The sequence below is a fragment of the Mangifera indica genome, chromosome 1 (assembly GCF_011075055.1).
Source record: "Mangifera indica cultivar Alphonso chromosome 1, CATAS_Mindica_2.1, whole genome shotgun sequence".
In the NCBI taxonomy this organism is placed as follows: domain Eukaryota; kingdom Viridiplantae; phylum Streptophyta; class Magnoliopsida; order Sapindales; family Anacardiaceae; genus Mangifera; species Mangifera indica.
Window position 1 is genome coordinate 22,793,889 of NC_058137.1, and position 26,375 is coordinate 22,820,263.

A 26,375-nucleotide genomic window follows, 5' to 3' on the forward strand; every position below is an offset into this window, starting at 1 on the left:
TATTATCAATCCAATAAATACAGCATGATCTAACGTCTTTGGGACATGTCTCATGGGCCTTTAGCGGGTCGGGCCAAAAAATGATTTTCTTGGATAGACACTGGAGGTTACGTGAACTGTTTTGCATCCAAGGATCAAGAGCATCCGCAAACTGATGAGATATATGAGATGCTGGAAGGATTAGCCATGGAAATGAAAAATGCTGGTTGTAGGGCTAGCCGAAGCTCCAATCTAGATGTAATCTTGCAGTTTGATGAATGAACTGGAATATTTGTTATAGAATTTAAAATGGGAGAATGAAATCGTGTTAGTAAACTGAAGACAACTAACCGCAAAAATTTTGGCTGTTGAAAGGCCAGTAGTTGGCCATTAAATTACTGTGTATACAACATGATGGTAGGTCCATATGTTGGTCTTTCGTCAAGACTGGCAATTTGGATCTGCTCAACTTCCTCAGTTGAGCAGCTCCGTGTTTAGCATAACTCCAATGGACTTGATGCTTGCATGGTCTTTAATGGTCAAGTTAAGCAGCGGAGACTGAATCAGGGTTGATTGGATAAGCTGCTCAACTTTATTTAAACAAGTCTTAATTCACTGTTCAGGTAAACTACAAAAAACCTTTTCTCAGCCTAGCATTAAATTATCTCAAACCTTATGCTCAGAGACAAAAGGGGCTTCATATGTTGCATGAAGATGTGTATGATTTGTTGCATGAATTTCTTTCTATGCTGTTTTCTCATTGCGACTTAATTATTAGTATCTTCTATCCTATGTCCTCTACCATGATCAAAGCAGTTTCTTTGTTGATGTTTTAAAGTGAACAAACTAAAATTTTTATAGCAAAGCCTGTCCTTTTGATGAAAATTCTTAAGACAATGAATAATAAGTTTAAAATCCATTTGAGAGAAGTAAACAGTGCCTGAATTGAAGCAAATGCAAATCTTTAACAAAGCCTGTCCTTTTGATGAAATATCTTTGCCTTTGCGTTAAGACTGCGCTTGCATAAAGAAGCACTATACCTACCTAATTGAGGGTTTTTTAAATTTTCCATATATTTGCGAGGGTTTAAGTACTTTTGCTTCAACGAAAATACAATAAAGTTGACGATTTCTATTGACAAAGGGTGAAAAAGGGATATTTGAGATAATATTTTACAATAGGAAGGAAAGTTAGAATTGGTATACTCAAATTTTGTATTGAGTAATATTATATATATATATAATTTATATATAAAAAAATTATATAAATTAAAATAATAGTTATTTAATAAAGATGGTGTGACAGTGTTAATACGGGATAAATAAAAAACTATTATCATATTATTATTATATTAGTCTGTGTAATTATTTTATGTATATAATATTATTATTTTGAAATTTTGATTGAAAAATGTTGATATGCATCCAATAAAAATTTTGAACCTGACTTGGCTACTAACAATGATTTTGAACGTGTTCAAGTCTTCTCAAAAGCCAAGACATCTTGGTTCATTTGCTTTGGAACCATCTTGATAAGATATGTGACCATAAATGACTCACATTTATCTGTCTTATCAAAAAGCAAGATATTATCATCGGTTGTACTCCTTCCTATTTTATCTCTCCCTCTTGATCTCTCTCTCTTTCATTTTTGGCTATAGATTAATGAAAATCATTTGAAAATTCAAACCATTTTTGTCTTTTGAAACTCCAAATCAAAGTCATTTCGATTTTCAAATAAAAATCGTCTGTATTTTCATATGATTTTCATCAATCTATGACCATAAAGGAAAGGAAAAGAGATTGAGAGAGATGATAGCTGACGACTAGAGACGATAGATCTTTGCTGGAGAAAAGAGGAAAAAATCGTAGAGAAAAATTATTATTTTTCAAACTTTAGATCGAACAAATTACACTCGAAGAAAGAAAATGTGATAAAACTTTCATTTTTTAAATTTTTTTAGTAAACAATGATTTTACCCTAATTTTAATACATAAATTGATTTACAGGATTTGATATTTCATTAAGTTAGCGAGAAAGCTCATACTTTGGCCTTTCTTTTTCTTCTCCTTGTAATTAGTTTTTATTATGTTGGCCAGTGTTCTGCTGCAATGGATTTTAATAAGATTTAATTCATTTCAAATCTTAGAATTTCATTTCTCTTTTTTTTTCTGAGAATATCACAGGAACGAATTCCACAATGTGCAGTTAATTATAATTGCAGAAATCAACAATACCATAGTCAGCCTATGGTACTTCAAGTCCAGGATGAACAGATTCTACAATTTGCTTTCTCCTCATCATCTGCAATTGAGCAGGATGATCATGGAGTTGCCAGGGGAGTCCATTCCATCTACCGCACTTAGCCAGTTTGCACCGGGGTCCCTCTGCAGAATAATTCTAAGATAAACCCGAGCGATTGAAGGGGTGTCAGCAGTGGACATTTAACCAAGCATTCTAGGTTTTTACTTTGTTTTGTCTTCAATTAAAACACTATTAGATGATAATAATCTCGTTTGCCAATTCTAACAGGTAAGTAATACAGTATTCTTTTCCACACTGCATTTTGGTGGAGTAATTGTGGTTTATGTTCAATATTTGATCTATCTCATTTAAATATTGATTAGAAAAAAGCACACTCTATCCTACGTAGACATATCCTTGGGCCAGGATGGGCCAAAGTCTGTGAAATGGTGGGCCTTGTAGGCTGTGTTAGTCCATCAAAAAGAACCGTCTAGAGCACAGTCCATAACCTTCGGACCGTGCCTTTGTAGGTATCTTTATGGATCAGTCTTCCCTGCTTTCTAGACCAATTCATCAAAAATTATTCTTTAATTTTAATTTTAATTTTTTATAACTTTTTAATTTTTATTGTGATAAAATATAAATAAAATATATTTATGTTATATTCTACTATATAAATTATACATAAATTTATATTTATCATATATCTTAAATAAAGAAATACAAATCAATATAATCAATATATAATAATATAAAAAAGTAACCCCAGTCTTTTTCCACAATTCATGATATGACTCACCCTAGTAGCCGGTCATGCAGGCATTTTTGACTTTAAACCATATGATCCATTATTTTGCCCAATCCTACACACTATCAAAAAATGAGCATTTATAGGACAAATTTTGATTGTGACTTTTATTTTGAACTTAATTATGTTTAGTTAGCAAGGCGTGGAAACTTGGTAAGCAAGGCGTGGCAACTATAAAATATTTGCCATACAGGTTGTATAATTATCATATTAGTCTGTATAATTATTTTATGCATATAATATTATTATTTTGTAAATTTGATTGAAAAATGTTGATATGCATCCAATAAAGATTTTGAACCTGACTTGGCTAATAATTCAAGTGGTTTTTAAAAATTCAATAAAATATTACATCAAACAATATTTTATTTATATACATATATATTTTACATAATTTAAATATATAAATAATATATCATCATATAATTAGATAATATTTTATCTTTAATTTAAAATCGTAAAATGATATATCGTTTATATATAAAAATTATGTACACATAATTTTATTAAATTATATTACAAAAGATAACCACATGCACCTTAATTTCTCTTGGCCAAAAGACTTTTTCCCACCCAAGGTGTAATACCTTTAACTTTCAAAAATCTAAATACCTACTTATAATACCATTTTTATTAAAAATTTTAATTAGGGTTAATCATTATTTAATCAAAAAATTAAAAAACTAAATTTTATCACATTACCCCTTCAATTTGAAAATCTCATAATTTTTCTCTTAAAATTTCTTTCAAAGTTTGAAAAGTGGTATTTTTTCCCAAAGATTTTTTTCCCTTTTCCCCAATGAAGATCTGCCTTCTTTGACCGTTAGTTGTCCTCCTTCCTATCTTATCTCTCCCTCTAGATCTCTCTCTCTTTCCTCTTTGGCCATGAATAGATGAAAATCGTCTGAAAATCTATACAATTTTTATCTTTTGAAAATCCAAACGAAAGTCAATTGGATTTTCAAACAAAAATCGTCTGGATTTTCAAAATCCAGACGATTTTTGTCAATCTATGGCCATAAAAAAAAGGAAGAGAAACTAAGAGGCAGGATGGGTAATGACTAGAGATGACAGATCTTCGTTAGAGAAAAAAGAAAAAAATCTTAGAGGAAAATTATCATTTTTCAAATTTTTTGTAGAAGAAATTACACTTGGGAAAAAAATGTGATAAATTTTTTATTTTTTAAATTTTTTTAGTAAATAATGATTTTACCCTAATCCTAATACATAAATTATCTCATGGGGGTGCATTTGAATTTTTCAAAATCAAAGGGGAGTATTAAGATATCACTGTATATTGGATGGGAACTGGTCTTTTGGCCATTTCTCTTACCTTTTCTTTCTCGCTGTTACCAAACAACTTGCATCATCATCCCTCGCTTATTTATACTGCCTTTCCCTTAATTGAATTTAACTCACAAATATCAAAAGCAATCATCCACTGCTTCAATGAACAACAAATTTGAGTTAGTCTTCATTCCTGCACCAGGCGTCGGCCACCTTGTCTCCATCATGGAGCTGGCCAAGCTTCTCATCCACCGCCACCACCGCCTCTCCATCACCGTCCTCGTCATGAAAGTACCGTCAGACTCTAAAAGTAATGCCTATCTCGACTCACTCTCTGTCGATAAACGTATCAACATTGTTTATCTCCCCAACGATGACCTTCAACGATTCAAACCCATGCGCGTCATCCCTTCTTTCATTGAATTGCATAAACCCCTCGTCAAAGAAGCTGTCTCTGAGCTTGTTCTCTCCAAGTCAGCCTCCGATGACTCACCTAAACTCGTTGGGTTTGTTCTTGACATGTTTTGCACAAGCATGATTGATGTTGCTGATGAGTTTGGAGTTCCAAGCTATATTTTCTTTACAACGGGTGCAGCTTTACTGGGTTTGATGCTTCACTTGCAGGCTCTTCATGATGAGCAGAACAAACAAACTGTTGATTTGAAAGACTCGGATTCTGAATTGGAAGTACCGAGTCTCGTCAACAAACTTCCTGCTAAGCTTTTGCCTTCTGTGTACTTCGAGGAAGAATGGTCTATGGCTATGTTTGAGCTAGCGAGGGGGTTCCGAAGAGTAAAAGGTATTGTTGTAAATTCGTTTGTGGAGCTGGAATCTTTTGCCGTCAAGTCTTTGTCTAGTGGTGAAGACAACATCCCACCCGTTTATCCTGTGGGGCCCATTTTGAATCTTGATGGTAATAGCATCGATTTGGAGTCAACTGAGTCCAAAACAAAAGCAGAAATCATCAAGTGGCTTGATGATCAACCACTGTCATCGGTTGTGTTTTTATGCTTCGGGAGCCAGGGAAGCTTTGAGGAGGATCAGGTGAAAGAGATTGCGTACGCGCTTGAACAGAGTGGGCATCGGTTCTTGTGGTCTCTTCGTCAACCTCCATCCAAGGGCCAGTTTGCTTCTCCAAGTGACTACACTAATCTAACAGACGTGTTACCGAAAGGGTTTCTTGAACGAACAGTCGGGGTTGGAAAAGTAATCGGGTGGGCGCCACAAGTGTCGGTGTTAGCCCACAAGGCGATCGGAGGGTTCGTGTCGCATTGTGGATGGAATTCAACACTGGAGAGCATATGGTTTGGAGTTGCCATTGCCACATGGCCTATGTATGCAGAGCAACAATTCAATGCGTTTAAGTTGGTGATTGAGTTAGGATCAGCTGTTGAAATTAAAATAGATTATAGTAAGGAGTTGTCGACGGAGAATCAAATAGTGTTAAGGGCAGGAGAGATAGAGAGAGGGATTAGGAAATTGATGACGGATGATAATAAGATAAGGGAAAGAGTGAAGGAGATGCGCGAAAAGAGTAGAAAAGCTATGATGGATGGTGGATCTTCATTTACTTCATTGGGTTGCTTCATTGATGATGTTATGAGCAATTTGTCATAAAGTTTGGACTAGAACTAGAACAAGGATCAAATTTTACAAGAATAAATTGATTTTGGGTAGAAAAGCACTCTTTATATCAATTAGGGGTGAAAAGTCTTTTTGACTAAACCTTAGGTGGGGTATGTAATTTTACTTTTTTAATAATAATAATAATAATTAAACTGTTATATACGGAGAATTTTTCCACCACATGAATTTGACTTTACCCAAAAGCTAATGTGAAGGCATTAAATGCCTTGAAAAATTGGCTTTGAAAATAGAGATTTTTGTTGACTGAAGGGACGATAAAATTTCCTGTAAATACCCCCTCTCCTCTCTCCATGTAAGATATATGTACTTCTTCACTTAAAGCTTTCTTGCTTCTTCTTTTTACTTCTTGTCATCATTTCCAAAGCCTACCTTCTATTCCATAAAATTTAGTTATAGTTTCCATTATTCAATTAACTCTATTATATTTATAACATAATCACGTTTCTTTGAATCAGTTTTACTAAAATATTTGTTGTTTGTGGTTATGATACATGTGACAGTGGATCAAATATAGCCGTTTCGGATGAATCTCAGTATAGTCCACCTGAGTTGATAAGCTTTCATATCAAATCAACCCAAATAAAAGCTCAAGGTTCACAGCACGATCTAGAGTCTTTGGGATATGCCCCATGGGCCTTTAGCGAGTCAGGCCAAAAAATGATTTTTTTTATTTCTTTTAATTATATAAAATTAATATTTTGATTATTTAGTCCTGTTACAATAACGGTTGCTACAATTAACAAAAAATTTGTCACTATAATACTGAGTGACTCATGGGCCTTACCACATGGTCTGGGGCACAAATTCACTTAGTCTATGTGTCTTAGATGACCCGAAATTTTCCTTATCAAGTCAATAATGTTAAGTAATACTAAACTTATTAATTTTTTTTATTGGCTTAATTATAAAAAATTGATTAATATAAATTTATGAGAACAAATTTATAAAAGGTAAGGAGAAAATAAATAAATGTAATATTATTTTAAATTATTTAAAGCAAATGACTCTTTCTTCCCCGAGGCTTGATAAAATCAAGAGATTATCACTTTTTAAATTTGAAAAAAATTATTTTCTCAACTGTTTATTAAATTGAAAATCTTTGTTAATTTTTTTTATAAAATTGTTGAAGTGATTAAGAAAAACCCAATAGGCTAGTTAATATTTTGCCCTTAAAATTTTATTAAAAATATTTTTACCCCTAATTCATATTAATTTAAATAAAAAATTGTAAAAAATAAATTTAAAATTTAATGGTTGTTACGGCACTCATACCACATGACATATAGAATTACACTAATTAGAGAAATTTTGAATGAAATTACATCCAATTAGTGAGATTCTCCGATGATGAAAAAGAAGTAGGTAGGAAGTGATTAAAGGGAGGAAAATGAAAAAAAAAATAAAGTATTCAAGGTTAAAATATAATTTGTTTGTGAGTATCAATAATATTAAAATATGAATATTTACACAAAATTATACAAATACCTTCTAAACTATTAAACTTAACAACTGATTAAAAAGTTTTTTTTTTCAATTCACAATCTCATATTCAAAACCTCACATTAAAAATATGAATTCAAAATTATGTATTTAGATCAATATATACTTGTTTTTTGTTTTTAAGTCGATAAATTATTGTATTTTTACCCAAAAAAGGGTGATATTGGCATATGTTCATGAGTTTGATGAAATTTTAAGGGGTTTTTTTTTTTTTCAGAAGTTACAACGTATTACACTAAACCTTTTGTTAATAAATTAAACTTTAAACGAAAGTAAATGTAAGATTTTAAAATATTAGAGGATTGATACCATTTATATTAGCATCTTCAAGGGTCTATACTCAAAATCTAGAAGCTAAGGGGGCTAGATGTGAAAACTTAGTTTGAATAATATCATATGGAAAGTAACTTGATAAATAATCATTTATCATTAATAATGAAAAATTAATATAAATATATATTATTTGAAAGATTATTAAATATAAATTATTATTATATTTAACTAAATTATCATATATAAATAATAAAATATTAGTTACTATTTTATTTAAATATCTTCAATGATTATTATGTACACATTATTTTTGTGTTGATTGGACAAACATGAATTATGCACTTTATAAAATATTTTTAATGTTAATAATATATTATAATTTTTTCAATATTCAAATTATAAAATAATTTAATTAAATTATTTTTTCAGTTATTATTTTATTGTTAATTTTTTAAAAAATATTTTCAAGATTATTTTTTATTTTAACTGAAAATGAAAATATTTTTATCTAAAAAATTTAATATATAAAAATCAAATTATAATAAAATTAAGAATATATAAGTAATTCTCTAATACTTAAAATATGGTAAGTATATTTATGGATAGATGATAAAAGATAATGGTCAAATATGGTATGTAGGCTTTCAATATGGTAAGATATTTAAAAAAAAAAAGGTAAAATATTGAAAAATATATGAATATGGTATGTAAAATATTAATAAATATGGTAATCAAAATATGTAATTTTTCAATTTACATAATAAAAAACCAAATGGAACCAAAGTTTCATCTAATATTACTCATCCAAACGCATCCACTGCCCCCAATGAACAACAAACCTGAGCTCGTCTTTGTCCCTGGACCGGGCGTCGGCCACCTTATCCCCTTCGTGGAGCTGGCCAAGCTTCTCGTCCAACGCCACCACCGCCTCTCCATCACTGTCCTTGTCATAAAACCACCCTTCGACTCAAAAAATAATGCCTATCTCGACTTACTCTCTGCTGGTGACGGTATCAACTTTGTTCATCTCCCCACCAATGATCTTCAAACATTCAACGCCCAAAGCATCCTCACTTCTTTCATTGAATCACATAAACCGCAAGTCAAAGAAGCTGTCTCTAAGCTTGTTCTCTCCGAGTCAGCCTCCGATGACTCACCTAAACTTGCTGGGTTTGTTCTTGACATGTGTTGTACAAGCTTGATCGATGTTGCTGATGAGTTTGGAGTTCCAAGCTATATTTTCTTTACGTCGAGTGCAGCTTTTCTGGGTTTGATGATTCACGTGCAGGCTCTTTATGATGAGCAGAACAAACACATTGTTGATTTGAAAGACTCGGATTCTGAATTGGAAGTACCGTGTCTCGCTAACACACTTCCTGCTAAGGTTTTGCCTTTTGTGTACTTGGACAAAGATTGGTCTATGATTATGTTTGAGCTAGCGAGGAGATTTCGAAGAGTCAACGGCATAATTGTGAATTCGTTTAAGGAGTTGGAATCTTTTGCGTTCAAGTCTTTATCTAGTGTTGAAACCAGCATCCCACCTGTTTATCCTATTGGGCCCATTTTAAATCTTGATGGTAAAAGAATCGATCTGGGGTCAGCTGAGTCCAAAACAAAAGCAGAGATCATTGAGTGGCTTGAGGATCAACCACCATCGTCAGTTGTGTTCCTATGCTTCGGGAGCATGGGAAGCTTCGACAAGGAGCAGGTGAAAGAGATTGCTAGGGCGCTTGAACAGAGTGGGCATCGTTTCTTGTGGTCTCTACGTCAACCTCCACCCAAGGACCAGTTTGTTGCTCCAAATGACTACAAAAATCTAACAGATGTGTTACCAGAAGGGTTTCTTGATCGAATAGCTAGGATTGGAAAAGTAATCGGTTGGGCTCCGCAAGTGTCAGTCCTAGCCCACAAGGCAATCGGAGGGTTTGTCTCACATTGTGGGTGGAATTCAGTGCTAGAGAGCATTTGGTTAGGAGTTCCAATAGCCGCTTGGCCGATGTACGCAGAGCACCAGTTAAATGCGTTTGAGATGGTGATTGAGTTAGAATCAGCAGTAGAGATTAAAATGGAATATAGGAAGGATTTTTTAGGAGAGAATAAAACGATGGTGAGTGCAGAGGAGATAGAGAGAGGGATCAGGAAATTAATGGAGGATGATAATGAAATAAGGAGAAGAATTAAGGAGATGAGTGAAAAGAGTAGAAAAACGATGATGGAGGGTGGATCTTCATTCACTTCATTGGGTTGCTTCATTAACGATGTTATGAGCCATTTGTCATAAATTTTGAAATAGAGCATTTTTAGGACGAGTGTTAGATTTTAAGCAGAATGGTTTGATTTATGTGACTTAGGGGTGAAAAATGTCTTTAGATCAAATCTTGAGCAGAAAAATGTGAGCTTACTTCAATAATAATCTAATATTATTATAAAAATTGGTATTTAAATGAGTTTTACCATATATTCAATTTTCATCATTGTGATGTTGTCTTATCCGAAAGAATGTAGGGCAACTATTCTCGCATTTGAAATAGTAATAGATGGAGTTAAAATTTGAGGTAGAGGTGTCAATTGGTTGTGCCGACCAAGGTTTTCAAAATCAGATCGGGATAAAAACCATTTTAAGTACTGATTTCAATCGAATCGGTTGAACTGTTTGAACCAATCGGTTGGACCGAAATTACTTAAGCAATTGATCACAGCCTTAAGCAATTGATTTGAAACTTGAACAATATTGATTTGAACATGCAGTATTATTTATACCTTTTAATTTGAAACTTTCAAATTAAAATCACAACCTTAAGCAATTGATCTACTAAAGAGTTTACAAGGCCTTACAAAACACCAGCTTCCTGTCGTTGCCTGAGAAGTGTAGGGTCGAATGGCCTAAGAGGGGGGGTGAATTAGGCAATTTTAAAACTATCTTTACCAAATTTGAGAATTAAAGCAATTTATTCAAATCAAATAATGTTGCCTATTTTTAATCCAATGTATGAAAATAACTAAAATATCTCAAACAATCAATACAATCAAAATAACATAACATAAAATATAAGTTTAAGGGAAGAGAAAATCAAACACGCGATGTATAGTGGTTCGGCTCAACCCGGCCTACGTCCACTCCTCCAAGCTTTCTCCCTTGGAGTATTCCACTAATCCTTGGTTGACTAAACCTCAACCAAGCTTTTCTTCACAACCAAAATAGCTTCCAAGGTGCTATTAACCTTTACAAATGTTGAAACACAATTTCTCTCACAAGAAATTTTCTAATCTCTCCAAGAGTGAACCTCACTCTTTTATAACACGAATTTTAGTATGAATATTGAAATATGATCTCTCTCAAAGTGTATATGAAAGTTAAAGCTTAGTACAACCCAAAGCAAATGAAATTACAAAGTGTAAAAGCAAGGGTTTTGATTAGAGAGAATAATTTGCAAGTCAATAGCTCAAAACTAATTTACTCTCAAATATATGAAAGTTCTTGGTGGCAAAAAAGTTCTTTTCGAACGAAATTGATTGGGTTTATATAAGGAAAAATAAGGAAAGTTACCGTTGTGCACAAAGATAGTCGTTTTAATTTTCCAGAAAACGCACAATTCGGTCGACCGAATGGAATTCGGTCAACCGGATGTGACATGACACTTCCGTGGAGCTTACGTGGCACTAGCCGTTGGAAAAATTCAAACCAAAATTCGGTCAACCGAATTTCTGAAGCCAAAATACATGGCTTTTGGATAATTCGGAAGCTGATTCGGTCGGTGAAATTCGGTCGACCGAATTTTATTACATTTTACCCCCTGGATTTTTAAAAACTACAATTTGACCCCTAAAACTTTGAAAAGTGACAATTTAACCCAATTTTGAAAATTCTTTCAAAACCAACTTTAAGATATGAAAATGTAGTTCACAAAACTTCATCATTTTAAAAGAATTAATAAACTTTGGTGAAAGAATTGGCTTAAACCAATAAGTTTGAAAAATGACATTTTAACCCAAAATGTGAAAGATATGAAAATGAGTTTTCAAGTGAGCTATCCCATGCAAATAAATATTCTAATCAAAACGAATGCTCTAAATTACAAATATATCTACCTAACACTTGAGTTTTTCTTCAAATCTTCAATAATTCTTCAATTGACTCTTCTCTTTCATTTCCATCTTGAAACTCCTTCAAGTGCATTAGATAAATCCTTGCAATCTAAGCTCACACTCAAGTAAAATCATTAGTCAATATGTTTAGGGACATATTAGTTTGTTATCATCAAAATAAGAGCATAATGACTCCTCAAGTCAACAAGAAGTCGCTGGTCACAACAGCAATGGAAATCGACGTCGTCAGCTAACGTCTAAGCCTGGAAAGTCACCGTGAAACTTGCAAATATAGTCATGAAACTACACCTTGTAAGCCTGCAAACCGACACCCCTCGACGACAGCGTCGTCGTCGGCAGCCGTATTTAAACCGTCGTTGGCAAGGAACAGGAAATTCGTCGGCTGCAGTAATTGAGGATTGCGTCTGCACGCACTACAAGGAAGAGAAAAAAATGAAAAACAGTGTAAAAGTTTTATATGCAGCCTTGAACCGGTTCTGCATGGACCGGGTTGGACTGCGGTTCAGGATAGAACCGGCGGTTCAACCGTGGTCCAATCCGATTTCTATTCCAAAACTGTTTTGCCTTCAACAGAACCCGGCTACAGTGCCGGTTCATGGACCAATCGGTTCGACCGGCCAATCCGGTCCGATTTTTAAAACCTTGGTGCCGACATGGTCTGTCTTATTGATGGGTTACCCAACTATGCAATTTGAATTTAATAATCACTCAATTTTTACATATATTATTGTCTCGACTATATAAAAATATAAGTTGGAGCACATGTCATCCAACATACATCAACTTATACTAAAAGTTAACTCTAATGCTATAATAAATATAAGAGGTATCAGTAGATCACATCCCATAATAGAAAACACAAGATAAGTATTTTGATGTGTTTTCTATCATAACTGAACATCAAAAAAGTTATCTTTCTTATTCATAATTTCAAAAAAATATCAATATTAATAAAATTATAAAACTCACAATAATTGAAACTTTGACCTTCATGTTGGTTACTTTTGCATGGGATAGACAATATATGTGTAATACCCTCAGGTATATTTCAGGGATAATTATGTCTTTTGACCCTGTTTTGAGATTTTTCTTATTTTAAATATATATATGTAGGGGTGTGCTTTATATATATATATATATATATATATATATATATATATATATATATATATATATATATATATATATATATATATATATATATATATATATGTATATGCATAAATAAATATAAATATATATATATATATATAAAAATGCAAAAAAGGGCAAAAAGGGAAAAGAGAAAAAGAGAAAGAGATAAAGCTTTAGATATAAAGAGAAAGAGAAAACTTTTCCATCATTTTACATCTTCTCCCGTAAGAAACTCCAGCAGCCACCATTTTTCAGTTTTTTCCTTTGCTTGCTTGAAGAAAAAGGAAGGATTTGAGGGAGTTGGAAGATAAGAAAAGAAAAGAAAAGAAAAGGAAGCACTTGGAAGCTTTGGTAACCAAAGATCTCCTTCCTTCTTCTTTCATCTATGTTTATATGCATGTTATGTGAATATGTTAGAGTGTTTTGGTATTGATTTAAAGTGATCTTGGTGATAAAGGAAGCAAAACAAAGAGGAGGAAGCCAACTTTCAAAGATTTGGCTTAAAGCAAGGTAAGGGGTTTCCTCCTTGATATGTGATATGTTTTAGGGTTTTGGTTCCTTAGATCTATATTATATATGTTGATTTTGATGTTGAGGAATGTTGTTTTGCCATTTGGGATGTCTATGTATGTGATTTTGGTTCATGGCAGAAAGTTACAGAATATTTACAGTTTTTGCCACTGAGTTCGTCCCATGTTTTGGCTGTCTGATTGAATGAATTATGAGTGCTATTATAGGTCGTTGGAAAGATCTTTGAATCTTCTTTTCAACGATATATAGCTTGTATGAGTTAGAAACCGTTTAGGATGTTAAATTGTATGAAAAAGAAGGTTGCCCTGTTAAATGACTGTTCTGTGAACAGTGTTTCGCAATTCTGGGCAGGAAAGAAAGAAAGAAAGAAAGAAAAGGAAGAAGAAAGGAAAGAAAGGAAAGGAAAGGAAAGAAAAGAAGGAAAGAAAAAGAAAGAAAAAATAAGAAAAAGAATTTGGGACTCAAGATTTAGGGGTCGTCCCAACAGTAATGTCTGGTGAGTTATGAATAAATTTAAATGGAAGCAAAATTAGTAAGATATAAGACCCGCATGCATGCTATAAACTATGAGGGGGCACTTTACACTACACCGCCCACAGTAGGGCACGTCCGTAGTAGGACACGTCCGTAGTAGGACATAGACCCCCAGTAGGGTCCGCTCACAGTAGAGCATGCTCGCAGTAGAGCTTAATTCAGAGTCAGAAATAGTGTAGTGAAAGAAAAAGAGCTTGAGCTTAAAAAAAAAAGTGTCAAATCCCTATAGTTAGCTTCCAGAAAGTATTAAATAGACACCAGATGGGACAAAGTATGACCCAAATAGTAAAGAGTGAACTAAATTACCCCCTCAATCTCTTATAGAGGTTAGGATGTGGGGTTGAGTCCCAAAAGTGAGTTAGAACAGGAAAAAAGGATAGTTTACTTAATTTTTCCCCTTACTGAGTGTTCTAATCACTCACTCCCTTTTCTTTCCTGACTGCAGGTACAGGTGATCGAGGTAGCTGCGAGGCAGGGTCAGGTCAGCGTAGGTAGATCCGGCTGGAGCAGGTTATCTCTGGTTTATATTACATGCATACAGTAGCATGTTCTTATGGACCTTTGACTTTTGAGATTATGGTACAGTTACATATGATTACTCCTTGTTTTCAGATACTTTCAGATGAGTCTTCATATGAGTATATACATCTTTTGTTCGCTTCCAGATTTTTAGTTTTCTTGGAATACTTCTTAAACACTTTTAATGATGCGTTTATTTTAAAGTATTTTTAAAAAGAAAAAAAAATAGACGCTACGAATATTAATTCGTAACATTTCTCCTTTGATGGGTAGTACTTCTAGGGAGGGATGTTACAGTTGGTATCAGAGCATGATTTTGGAACCCAAAAGATGTTTTCTAAAATAAAATGGAGTAATGAAAGTAACACAGAGATGAAATACCCTCCAGCCACGTTGACCACCCTCGCAGCCGATCACTGTAAGTTAAGTTTTTATTTATACCTACTGAGTTTTATGAAACTAATGTGTTCATTTTAAGGACCTATGAGTCAAACACCAGTAGATCCCTCTCAGAGGAGCCAGAATGAAGAAGCAGCCCCTCAGGTGCCCCAGGGGGCACTCAGTGCACATGATGTGCGAGAGATTTTCAGAGAGATGATGAGAGAGCACAAAGGTGCTCCTACATAGGGAAGTGAGACGGCTCATACGCCGCCAACCCAGGGACATGAAATGAAGGAGGTTACTTCAGCATCTACAGCAGCCCCAGTGAGGACTCAGTTGCATCCTATTTTCAACCTCCCTAGTATGCACCAACCTCAAAAATTTGATGGTGCAAGGGACCCAATAGCAGCTGAAGAGTGGTTGGAATCAGTAGAGAGTGCAATGGCCTTGTTTGACATGACTGACCAAGAAGGAGTGAGATATGCCACTTATCTTTTCAAGTCAGGGGCAAGAATATGGTGAAACTTAGTCAGGGAGACGGTCAATGTCTCAGAAATAACATGGACAGAGTTTAGGCGTCGATTTGAGGCAGAGTACAGGGGCGCCGATGTTACTTGTATCAGGGCCCAAGAGTTTATCAGTCTAGTATAAGGGACAAACTCTGTAAAAGAATATTCCACAAAGTTTAATTAATTATCCCAGTATGCCCCTGAGATAGCTAGCACAGAAATGAGGCATATGCAGAAGTTTGTGTACGGGTTGGATCTAGAGATAGCTCGAGATGTTATGACCGGGGCGTAGCCACCCAGAACTTATGCAGAGGCCCTTGATAAAGCTTTGAGGGCAGAGGTTTTTGTCAGGAGGAGGTTTGGTCAGACCACAGGGCAAAAGGTTACACCTCCAGTTCAAAGGCATGAAAAAGAACTGGAAGAGTGGAAAGAAACAAAGAGGACTTGAGATACCAGCTTGCCAGAATGTGGGAAGCACCATAAAGGAGAGTGTTTGACAGGTCAGACAGTTTGTTTCAGATGTCGTCAGCCTGGACATATTGCTAGTTTCTGTACAGCTGCCCCAGTGAGAGTAGAGCAGCAGTAGCTTATAGGAGGGGCCACAGCCAGAGTTTATACGATCACCCAGGGCCCAGCAGAGGCTAACCCCTCAACAGTCACGGGGATGGACTTTTTGGGGAGATATGGAGCTGAGATTGATTGTAAAAAGAAGCAAGTGAGATTTAACTTGGACTTTGAAGATCAATTCGAGTTTGGTAAGGGTCATATCCGGAGTTTAATGATCAGTATGTTAAAAGCTAGTAAAATATTGAAGAAAGGGTGTACAGGATATTTGGCTCATGTAGTGAGCAAGGTTGAGTCAGGCCCAACTATTGAGGAAACACCAGTGGTACGTGAGTTTCCAGATGTGTTTCCAAGTGAGCTATCGGGATTAGCTCCCGAGAGAGAGATTGAGTTTAGCATAGAGTTGGCACCTGGCACAATACCTATTTCAAGGGCACCCTATCGAATGGCCCCTGCCGAGTTACAAGAATTGAAAAAGCAGCTTCAAGAATTATTAGATCACGATTTTATCAAACCGAGCCTTCCCCTTGGGGAGCTCCCATCCTATTTGTGAAAAAGAAAGATGGATTTATGAGAATGTGCATTGATTACAGAGAGCTAAATAAAGCCACAGTTAAGAACAAGTACCCGTTACCCAGGATTGATGATTTATTTGATCAATTGAAGGGATCCGTGGTCTTCTCCAAGATAGATTTGAGATCTGGTTATCACCAGGTGAGAGTGACAGAGAAGGATATACCCAAGACAGCTTTCCGAACGAGGTATGGCCACTTTGAGTTTGTAGTGATGTCATTCGGATTGACAAATGCCCCTGCAGTATTTATGGATTTGATGAACAGGGTATTTCACGACTGTCTGGATAAATTTATTGTGGTATTCATTGATGATATCTTAGTATATTCTTGCAGTCGAGATGAACATGAACAACACTTGAGGTTTACCCTCCAGAGATTGAGAGAAAAACAACTGTATGCCAAATTCTCGAAATGTGAATTTTGGCTAGATAGAGTTACCTTTTTGGGGCATGTGATTTCAGCAGAGGGTATATCAGTGGATCCCAGTAAGATTGAGGCAATAATTGAATGGCAGAGACCAAAGACAGTCAAAGAGGTTCGTAGTTTCCTAGGTTTGGCAGGGTATTATCGGAGGTTTGTGGAAGGATTTGCCAGATTAGCCAGACCTCTTACAACCCTCACGAAGAAAGTAATGCCATTTCAGTGGTCAGATGTCTGTGAGACAAGCTTCCAAGAATTGAAAAGAAGATTGACTACTGCTCCGGTGTTAGCACTTCCAGAGGAGGGAGTTGAGTATGATTTATACACCGATGCCTCACACGGTGGTTTAGGAGCAGTGTTGATGCAGCGAGGCAAGGTGATAGCATATGCCTCAAGACAATTGAAAGAATTTGAAACTCGATATCTCACTCATGATTTGAAGTTAGCAGCGGTGGTTTTTGCTTTGAAAATTTGGAGACACTATTTGTATGGGGTAAAATGTAATATTTATACTGATCATAAGAGCTTCAGATATTTCTTCACTCAGAAGGAATTAAATATGAGGCAGAGGCGATGGCTCGAGCTAGTAAAAGACTATGATTGTGATATTAAATACCATCCAGGCAAGGCTAATGTGGTTGCAGACGCCCTCAGTAGAAACGTGATGATATCACAATTGACGGTCCAGAAAGAAATTCAGAGAGAGATGGACCGAGAGCAGATTGAGCTCGTGATAGGAGCCTTCGCTAGATTAGAGATTCAGCCTACTCTCATAGATGAAATTTGAGAGGCTCAGACACAAGATGAATGGTGTCAACAGAAAATTCAGAAAGTAGAAGAGGGTCTCGAGGTAGATTTTCAAGTATCGAATAAAATTCTTAAATTTAGAGATCGAGTGTATGTTCCCCAGATAACTGAATTGAGACAGAGAATTCTTACAGAAGCTCATAGTTCTCTTTACACTACCCACCCTGGGGGTGTAAAGATGTATCAGGACTTAAAAAGGCATTTTTGGTGGTCAGGCATGAAAAAGGATATAGGTGAGTTTGTTACCAAATGTCTCACCTGTCAGCAAATTAAGGCCGAACACCAGAGACCTGCAGGGTTACTTCAGTCTCTACCTATTCCAGAATGGAAATGGGAGCATATCTCCATAGACTTCATTAGTGGACTCCCTAAAGCTCAGAATGGATGTAATGCTATCTGGGTGATTGTTGATAGAGCTCATTTCCTGCCCATCAAATATGCTACTACCACAGATCAGTTGGGGAGATTATATGTTAGGGAGATTATTAGATTGCATGGTGTACCCAGGACCATAGTATCTGATCGTGATACAAGATTTGTATCAGCTTTCTGGAAGAGTCTTCAAAGATCTTTGGCTACTAATTTGGCATTTAGTACAACCTATCATCCTCAGACGGATGGTCAGATAGAGAGGGTTAATCAGATTTTGGAGGACATGTTGAGAGCTGGTTGTTTGGATCATAAAGCGATATGGGTAGAAATGTTACCCTTGGTGGAGTTTGCTTATAATAATAGCTACCAGACGACTATTCAAATGACACCTTATGAGGCATTATATGGTAGGAGGTGTCGTTCTCCTCTTCATTGGGAAGAGATAGGAGAGAAAGATGTGTTATCCTGATCCCTTGGGCCTGAGTTGACCTAGAAAATGATTGATGATGTCCAACTAACCAAGCAGAGAATAAAACAGGCCCAGGATCGACAGAAAAGCTATGCAGATCATCGACGTCGAGACTTGGAATTCAATGTAGGTGAATTTGTATTTGTAAAGGTTGCTCCATTCAAGCATTTGATGAGATTTGGAAAGAAGGGAAAGCTAGCTCCCAGATTTATTGGTCCATATGAGATACTTGATAGAGTTGGTAAAGTGGCTTACAGATTAGCCTTACCAGCGAGTATGGACCGGATTCATGATGTATTTCATGTCTCATCGTTAAGAAAATGTCTTGGTGATCATTCCCAGGTTGTGAATACAGAAGATATTAAGTTATCAGAAGACCTTAGTTATGAAGAAAAACCGATTCAGATACTTGACAGAAGAATTAAACAACTAAGGAACCGACAGATTCCTTTAGTAAAAGTCTTATGGACAAACCAGAAGACAGAGGAGGCTACCTGGGAAATGGAGCAAACCATGAAGGAGAAGCATCCAGAGTTGTTTTTGTGAATTCCGAGGACGGAATTTTTGTGAGGAGGGAAGAGTTGTAATACCCTCAGGTATATTTCAGGGGTAATTATGTCTTTTGACCCTGTTTTGAGATTTTTCTTATTTTAAATATATATATGTAGGGGTGTGCTTTATATATATATATATATATATATATATATATATATATATATATATATATATATATATATATATGTATATGCATAAATAAATATAAATATATATATATATATAAAAATGCAAAAAAGGGCAAAAAGGGAAAAGAGAAAAAGAGAAAGAGATAAAGCTTTAGATATAAAGAGAAAGAGAAAACTTTTCCATCATTTTACATCTTCTCCCGTAAGAAACTCCAGCAGCCACCATTTTTCAGTTTTTTCCTTTGCTTGCTTGAAGAAAAAGGAAGGATTTGAGGGAGTTGGAAGATAAGAAAAGAAAAGAAAAGAAAATGAAGCACTTGGAAGCTTTTGTAACCAAAGATCTCCTTCCTTCTTCTTTCATCTATGTTTATATGCATGTTATGTGAATATGTTAGAGTGTTTTGGTATTGATTTAAAGTGATCTTGGTGATAAAGGAAGCAAAACAAAGAGGAGGAAGCCAACTTTCAAAGATTTGGCTTAAAGCAAGGTAAGGGGTTTCCTCCTTGATATGTGATATGTTTTAGGGTTTTGGTTCCTTAGATCTATATTATATATGTTGATTTTGATGTTGAGGAATGTTGTTTTGCCATTTGGGATGTCTATGTATGTGATTTTGGTTCATGGCAGAAAGTTACAGAATATTTACAGTTTTTGCCACTGAGTTCGTCCCATGTTTTGGCTGCCTGATTGAATGAATTATGAGTGCTATTATAGGTCGTTGGAAAGATCTTTGAATCTTCTTTTCAACGATATATAGCTTGTATGAGTTAGAAACCGTTTGGGATGTTAAATTGTATGAAAAAGAAGGTTGCCCTGTTAAATGACTGTTCTGTGAACAGTGTTTCGCAATTCTGGGCAGGAAAGAAAGAAAGAAAGAAAGAAAAGGAAGAAGAAAGGAAAGAAAGGAAAGGAAAGGAAAGAAAAGAAGGAAAGAAAAAGAAAGAAAAAATAAGAAAAAGAATTTGGGACTCAAGATTTAGGGGTCGTCCCAAGAGTAATGTCTGGTGAGTTATGAATAAATTTAAATGGAAGCAAAATTAGTAAGATATAAGACCCGCATGCATGCTATAAACTATGAGGGGGCACTTTACACTACACCGCCCACAGTAGGGCACGTCCGCAGTAGGACACGTCCGTAGTAGGACATAGACCCCCAGTAGGGTCCGCTCGCAGTAGAGCATGCTCGCAGTAGAGCTTAATTCAGAGTCAGAAATAGTGTAGTGAAAGAAAAAGAGCTTGAGCTTAAAAAAAAAAGTGCCAAATCCCTATAGTTAGCTTCCAGAAAGTATTAAATAGACACCAGATGGGACAAAGTATGACCCAAATAGTAAAGAGTGCACTAAATTACCCCCTCAATCTCTTATAGAGGTTAGGATGTGGGGTTGAGTCCCAAAAGTGAGTTAGAACAGGAAAAAAGGATAGTTTACTTAATTTTTCCCCTTACTGAGTGTTCTAATCACTCACTCCCTTTTCTTTCCTGACTGCAGGTACAGGTGATCGAGGTAGCTGCGAGGCAGGGTCAGGTCAGCGTAGGTAGATCCGGCTGGAGCAGGTTATCTCTGGTTTATATTACATGCATACAGTAGCATGTTCTTATGGACCTTTGACTTTTGAGATTATGGTACAGTTACATATGATTACTCCTTGTTTTCAGATACTTTCAGATGAGTCTTCATATGAGTATATACATCTTTTGTTCGCTTCCAGATTTTTAGTTTTCTTGGAATACTTCTTAAACACTTTTAATGATGCGTTTATTTTAAAGTATTTTTAAAAAGAAAAAAAAATAGACGCTACGAATATTAATTCGTAACATTTCTCCTTTGATGGGTAGTACTTCTAGGGAGGGATGTTACAATATGTCACTTACTTTCAAACAAATTATATAAACTTACCTATTGTTATAACGTTTTTTTATATTTAATTGAATAAATATTATATATTTAAAGTGAAAAATCATGAATATAATCCATTTTATAAAATTCTAATTCTAATAAATTCTCACTTATAGTTTCTAAAATTTGTGTACTTATAATAATTTTGTTTTAAAATCTAAAATGACGATTGCAACAAATAGTAATGATGTTTTCTTCCAATATTTTTTAAAATTTTCCTTAATTTATCTAGCAATATCTTGAAAAACATTATATAACTTATATTCTTATAAAAAAGAAAACTAATTTATTCAATATATACATGAGCATTGATTTATGGCTGTTTTAAGGGGTTTTAACACGTTCATTAGAGCACCGGTCATGTCCTAATCATACTCAAATAAAAAAAAATTAGACTTTTGGTATCTTTTGGTTGTGTATTAAAAAATTGTATTATAATTGTTTCATATCTTTCACATAATTTCAATATGAGACTTAATGAATTCCATTTAGTTTTGACATTAGTTATTAATTTGTTACGTCTTAAGCCTATTTATTTACACATGTGATGGTATATTTGTATACGTGTTAAAGATGATAAATTGTAGGCGATAATATGTCTAATTGCTCATATATGTCCTTCTATCAAACTCAATCCATCTTGATACTTAATATGAAATAATTTGCCACCAAACAATAATTTAAATTATTCATCGATAACTTAATTACTCTATCATTATTTGACATTGTCAAACATAAATGTAAAAAAAAATATATATTTGTTAATCGTGAGTAAATTGTAACACCAAACTAAAAATATTTTAGTACCCTAAATTTATTTATTTTTCACAATTATCAATTATAATTAATATAATACATCGTTACACAAAATTATCCCATTTAAAAAAAAAAATTAGCAAAATTGATTGTTCAGTTGGATATAGAAGTCAATGGAAGAAGACAATGAAACCAATCTGTTGTCATCTTCCATAGAGTTGGAATCAATACCACAATTATGTCCTTCCATCAATAGATTTAATAAGTTATAAAAACACCTTAAACAATTGACAGAGAGAACCACCGACTTTAAATAACTTACAACAAAATCTATCTTACCATTAAAATCTTCAAAAAGAAAGCTTTTACTTCAATTACCATCTTGTTTTTTAACCTTAGCAGATTAAATTCATTAGAGTCTGAAAAATAAGCACTTAAGTATTTTGGAAAATATTTTTTTAAAATATGCCAAAATTTATTCATTTTAAATTCAGTTAAAATTTAATTTCAATTGCATACCATAGAGTTGGTACATTTTTGAACAATTTTGATTTAAGAAATAAAATATCTTTAAGTTATTCTTAAAATTCAATAAAACCGTAAATAATATTATATGTACATATTTTTAGTATATAAATTAAGTACATATATGATATGTTATTATGTGATTGGGTACTACTTTATTTTTAATTCAAAATCATCTAATTATATAATAATATATTATTTATGTATTTTAATCATGTACTAAAAATGTATAAGAATAATTTTATTGTTATACTAGATAAGGGATGTACACACTAGAATTGGCAAATGGGCAAACTAGCACATTCATTTTTTTTTTTGTTACATTTGCATGGCAAAATTTTTAGCCCCCTTAGTTTAAAAATTTGTACATACACCTCCAAATTATAAATTCTAGTGTTTAAAAAAAAAAAAAATACAGTAAAACCCTTTGGCTTATAAATCTGACACTTACCCCTATCTTTCCTCTCCTACCCCTCCCCTGTTTTCTAAGTTCGATATACAGGTCTACTGTTCTTTAAAGTTTAACTTATTTACTAAATTTTGATTTTCTACATAGAAAACCACCAATCTAAACCCTAGACGTATTCAATTCCATTAACTTGATTTACTGAAAATACACCCCCAACTTAGTTAAATTCACAACTTAATCACTTAAACAACCACAAAATTGTGATTTCCATTGCCAAACTCAAACACTAACTTTTAACCATAAACCCAATATAATCCACATTAACACAGTGTTTATTTTAAAAAAAAAATGTATAATGAATGAAATAAAAAGTCACAACTAAAATTTTCCCCCATTTTTACATAGAAGTGTGATTTGAATCTTCTAAAACAAACTCAACAATCACCACAAAGAAAAATGATGGCAATGAAGAGCAATGGCAGAGCACGACTAAGAACGAAGAGGAGATAGATGAGAAATCAATTTGTAAGATTTGATGGGTGATTATGGTAGATTTACAGTCGGATTTTTCGTTGAAAAAATTGGACAAAAACTATGCTGAAATTTCCTAAATTCAATTTATATATGATAAAAAATTTTTTTTTTATCAATCTACCAATTGTTGGATATAAAAGTGTTAAGTCTTGCCGATGTTCGTATAACCCTAGCAAATACAATTATTTTAAAAGGGTATTTGATTCAAATAATATTTTATTATTAAAATTAAATTATTACTTGAAAGATAAATTATTTAAAAGATTACTTTGTATAAATAATTATTATATGTGATAAAATTTAATAAAAACAAATAAATAGAAATAATTATTATGTTTGATTAGAGATAATAAAAGAATACTAATAAATTAATTTACTTAAATACTTTTAGATATAATTATTTTAAAATATTTTTTATATTATTCGTTATATTAATTAAAAATGAGATTATTTTTATTAAAAAAATTAATAAATAAAAATATAATTATAATAAAATTAAAATTATATTAATAATATTTTAATACATAATAATTAAATTATAATTTATATTATTTATTATATTTTAATAATTAAATAAAATAATATAAATAATAAAAAATAAATTGATACGATATTTTAATAAAAATTTACTAATAAACCGAACAAAAATTAAATTAGTAAAGTACTCTTCTTGCAACGGCTCTGATTCGGAACCCTTGTAGTCAGTCAATATTGAAGTTGTGCTGCAACTTCGAAGTTTGAATCTTCGCAGTTTGACTCTTCAATCTAGATTGTTGACTATTAGATGACATCATCTCTGACGTTTCTTTCTTGCTCCTGTAATTTTTATACTTCCATTTTTATATATTCCATTAACTTTCTTATAAGTATACTCACAACGAACAACGGAATCATCTTCCACAAATCACAAGCTCAATGAACAAGAAAGCTGAACTTGTTTTTATCCCTTCACCAGTCTTCGGCCACCTTGTCTCCACTGTGGAGCTGGCCAAGATCCTCGTCCATCGCCACCACCGCCTCTCCATTACCGTCCTCGTCATGAAACTACCCTTTGACTCCGACATCAACGGCTATCTCGACTCACTCTCTGAATCCCACCATATCATCAAATTCGTTCATCTCCCCAACGATGACCTTCCACAATCCAAAACCAGAAACTTCTTCACTTCTTTCATTGAATCTCATAAACCCCATGTCAAAGAAGCTGTCTCTAGGCTCGTTCAGTCAGAGTCAACCTCCGATGACTCGCCGATATTCTCCGGGTTCGTTCTCGACATGTTTTGTACATGTATGATTGATGTTGCCAATGAATTTGGAGTTCCGAGCTATATTTTCTTCACTTCGAGTGCAGCTTTTCTGGGTTTGATGTTTCACATGCAATTTCTTTATGATGATGAGAATAAAGACCCCACTGATTTGAATGACTCGGATACTGAGTTGGAAGTAATGAGTCTTGTTAACCGAATTCCTGTTAGGGTTTTGCCCAATGTGTTCTTGGGGAAAGAGGGGTCTTCCATTTTGTTTGAGGCGGCGAGGAGGATTCGAAGAGTTAAGGGTATCGTTGTAAATACGTTTATGGAGCTGGAATCTTTTGCCATCAAGTCTTTATCTAATGGTGAAATCAACATCCCACCCGTTTATCATGTGGGGCCGATTTTGAATCTTGATGGAAATAGCATCGATAAGGGGTCATCCGGGTCCCAAACAAAAGCAGAGATCATTGAGTGGCTTGATGATCAACCACCATCATCAGTTGTCTTTCTATGCTTCGGGAGCATGGGAAGCTTCGATGAGGATCAGGTGAAAGAGATTGCTTGCGCGCTTGAACAGAGTGGGCATCGGTTCTTGTGGTCTCTTCGTCAACCTTCACCCAAGGGTCAGTTTCCTGTTCCCATTGACTACACGAATCTAACAGACGTGTTACCAGAAGGGTTTCTTGATCGAACAGCTGCGGTCGGAAAAGTAATTGGTTGGGCTCCACAAGTATCAGTCCTAGCCCACAAGGCGGTCGGAGGGTTCGTGTCACATTGTGGGTGGAATTCAACACTAGAGAGCATATGGTTTGCAGTTCCAATAGCCGCTTGGCCAATGTACGCGGAGCAACAATTAAACGCATTTCAGATGGTGGTTGAGTTAGAGTCAGCAGTGGAGATTAATATGGAATATAGGAAGGATTTTTCAGGAGAGAATAAAATGTTGGTGAGTGCAGGGGAGATAGAGAAAGGGATCAGAAAGTTAATGGAGGATGATAATAAGATAAGGGAAAGAGTGAAGGAGATGAGTGAAAAGAGTAGAAAAGTGATGATGGAGGGTGGATCTTCATTCACTTCACTGGGTTGCTTCATTGATGATGTTATGAGCCATTTGTCATAAATTTATTGTAGTGTCTCGAATTATGACGGTTTGGACTTAGGAGAACACCGATGTGATAACTTCTGTGTTGTTTCATGGAAGCTGTGTTTTCAAATCCGGAGTAGGCCAATTAGTTCAATCAGAAATTAATCTATAATTTGGTTCGATTCTTATATAATTATTGATCAATTGAAAAATTAGTCAAATACAGTTAAAATCATTATAACTAAACAAATTTAAAATTGCACTCATTTTTTAAATTTGTTTTAGACTCGCTTCTTTTAGCCCAGTATTTGGTCTTATACATGTAGATTAACAGGGATTTTAGTTGAATCATGTAAAGATTGTGGTATTCTCTTTTTAATATTTATTAATTGAGAGAATCATTCAAACCGTATCATGAATTTCAGAAACTCATACAACCTACATATCTACATGAACATATTACAAACAAATGTATATTTTATTTTACTTCTACGCATCATTGCAACAATTAATTAAGCAACAATAATTTTGTATAAATATTTTTCCGTTTATTCATATAATGCCCAATCGGTTGA

At 34.2% G+C, this 26,375-nt stretch overlaps 3 protein-coding genes across 3 annotated transcripts; all 3 read left to right on the forward strand.

Annotated features, from left to right (window-relative positions):
* Window positions 1–4,411: 4,411 nt before the first annotated feature.
* On the forward strand, window positions 4,412–6,360 carry LOC123214349 (anthocyanidin 3-O-glucosyltransferase 2-like). The gene has a single exon (XM_044634097.1). It carries the CDS (start codon window positions 4,481–4,483, stop codon window positions 5,933–5,935), a length of 1,455 nt encoding a protein of 484 aa, XP_044490032.1. The 5' UTR covers window positions 4,412–4,480; the 3' UTR covers window positions 5,936–6,360.
* Window positions 6,361–8,564: 2,204 nt separating this feature from the next.
* Window positions 8,565–10,146, forward strand: LOC123195296 (anthocyanidin 3-O-glucosyltransferase 2-like). The gene has a single exon (XM_044608973.1). It carries the CDS (start codon window positions 8,565–8,567, stop codon window positions 10,017–10,019), a length of 1,455 nt encoding a protein of 484 aa, XP_044464908.1. The 3' UTR covers window positions 10,020–10,146.
* Window positions 10,147–24,329: 14,183 nt separating this feature from the next.
* LOC123215417 (anthocyanidin 3-O-glucosyltransferase 2-like) lies at window positions 24,330–25,875 on the forward strand. The gene has a single exon (XM_044635495.1). The coding sequence runs from the start codon at window positions 24,379–24,381 to the stop codon at window positions 25,834–25,836; it is 1,458 nt and encodes a 485-aa protein (XP_044491430.1). The 5' UTR covers window positions 24,330–24,378; the 3' UTR covers window positions 25,837–25,875.
* The last annotated feature ends 500 nt before the right edge of the window (window positions 25,876–26,375 follow it).

Excerpts from the sequence above, each read along its gene's own strand:
- LOC123214349 (XM_044634097.1), top strand. The coding sequence starts at position 4,481 with ATGAACAACAAATTTGAGTTAGTCTTCATTCCTGCACCAGGCGTCGGC.
- LOC123215417 (XM_044635495.1), top strand. The coding sequence starts at position 24,379 with ATGAACAAGAAAGCTGAACTTGTTTTTATCCCTTCACCAGTCTTCGGC.
- LOC123195296 (XM_044608973.1), top strand. The coding sequence starts at position 8,565 with ATGAACAACAAACCTGAGCTCGTCTTTGTCCCTGGACCGGGCGTCGGC.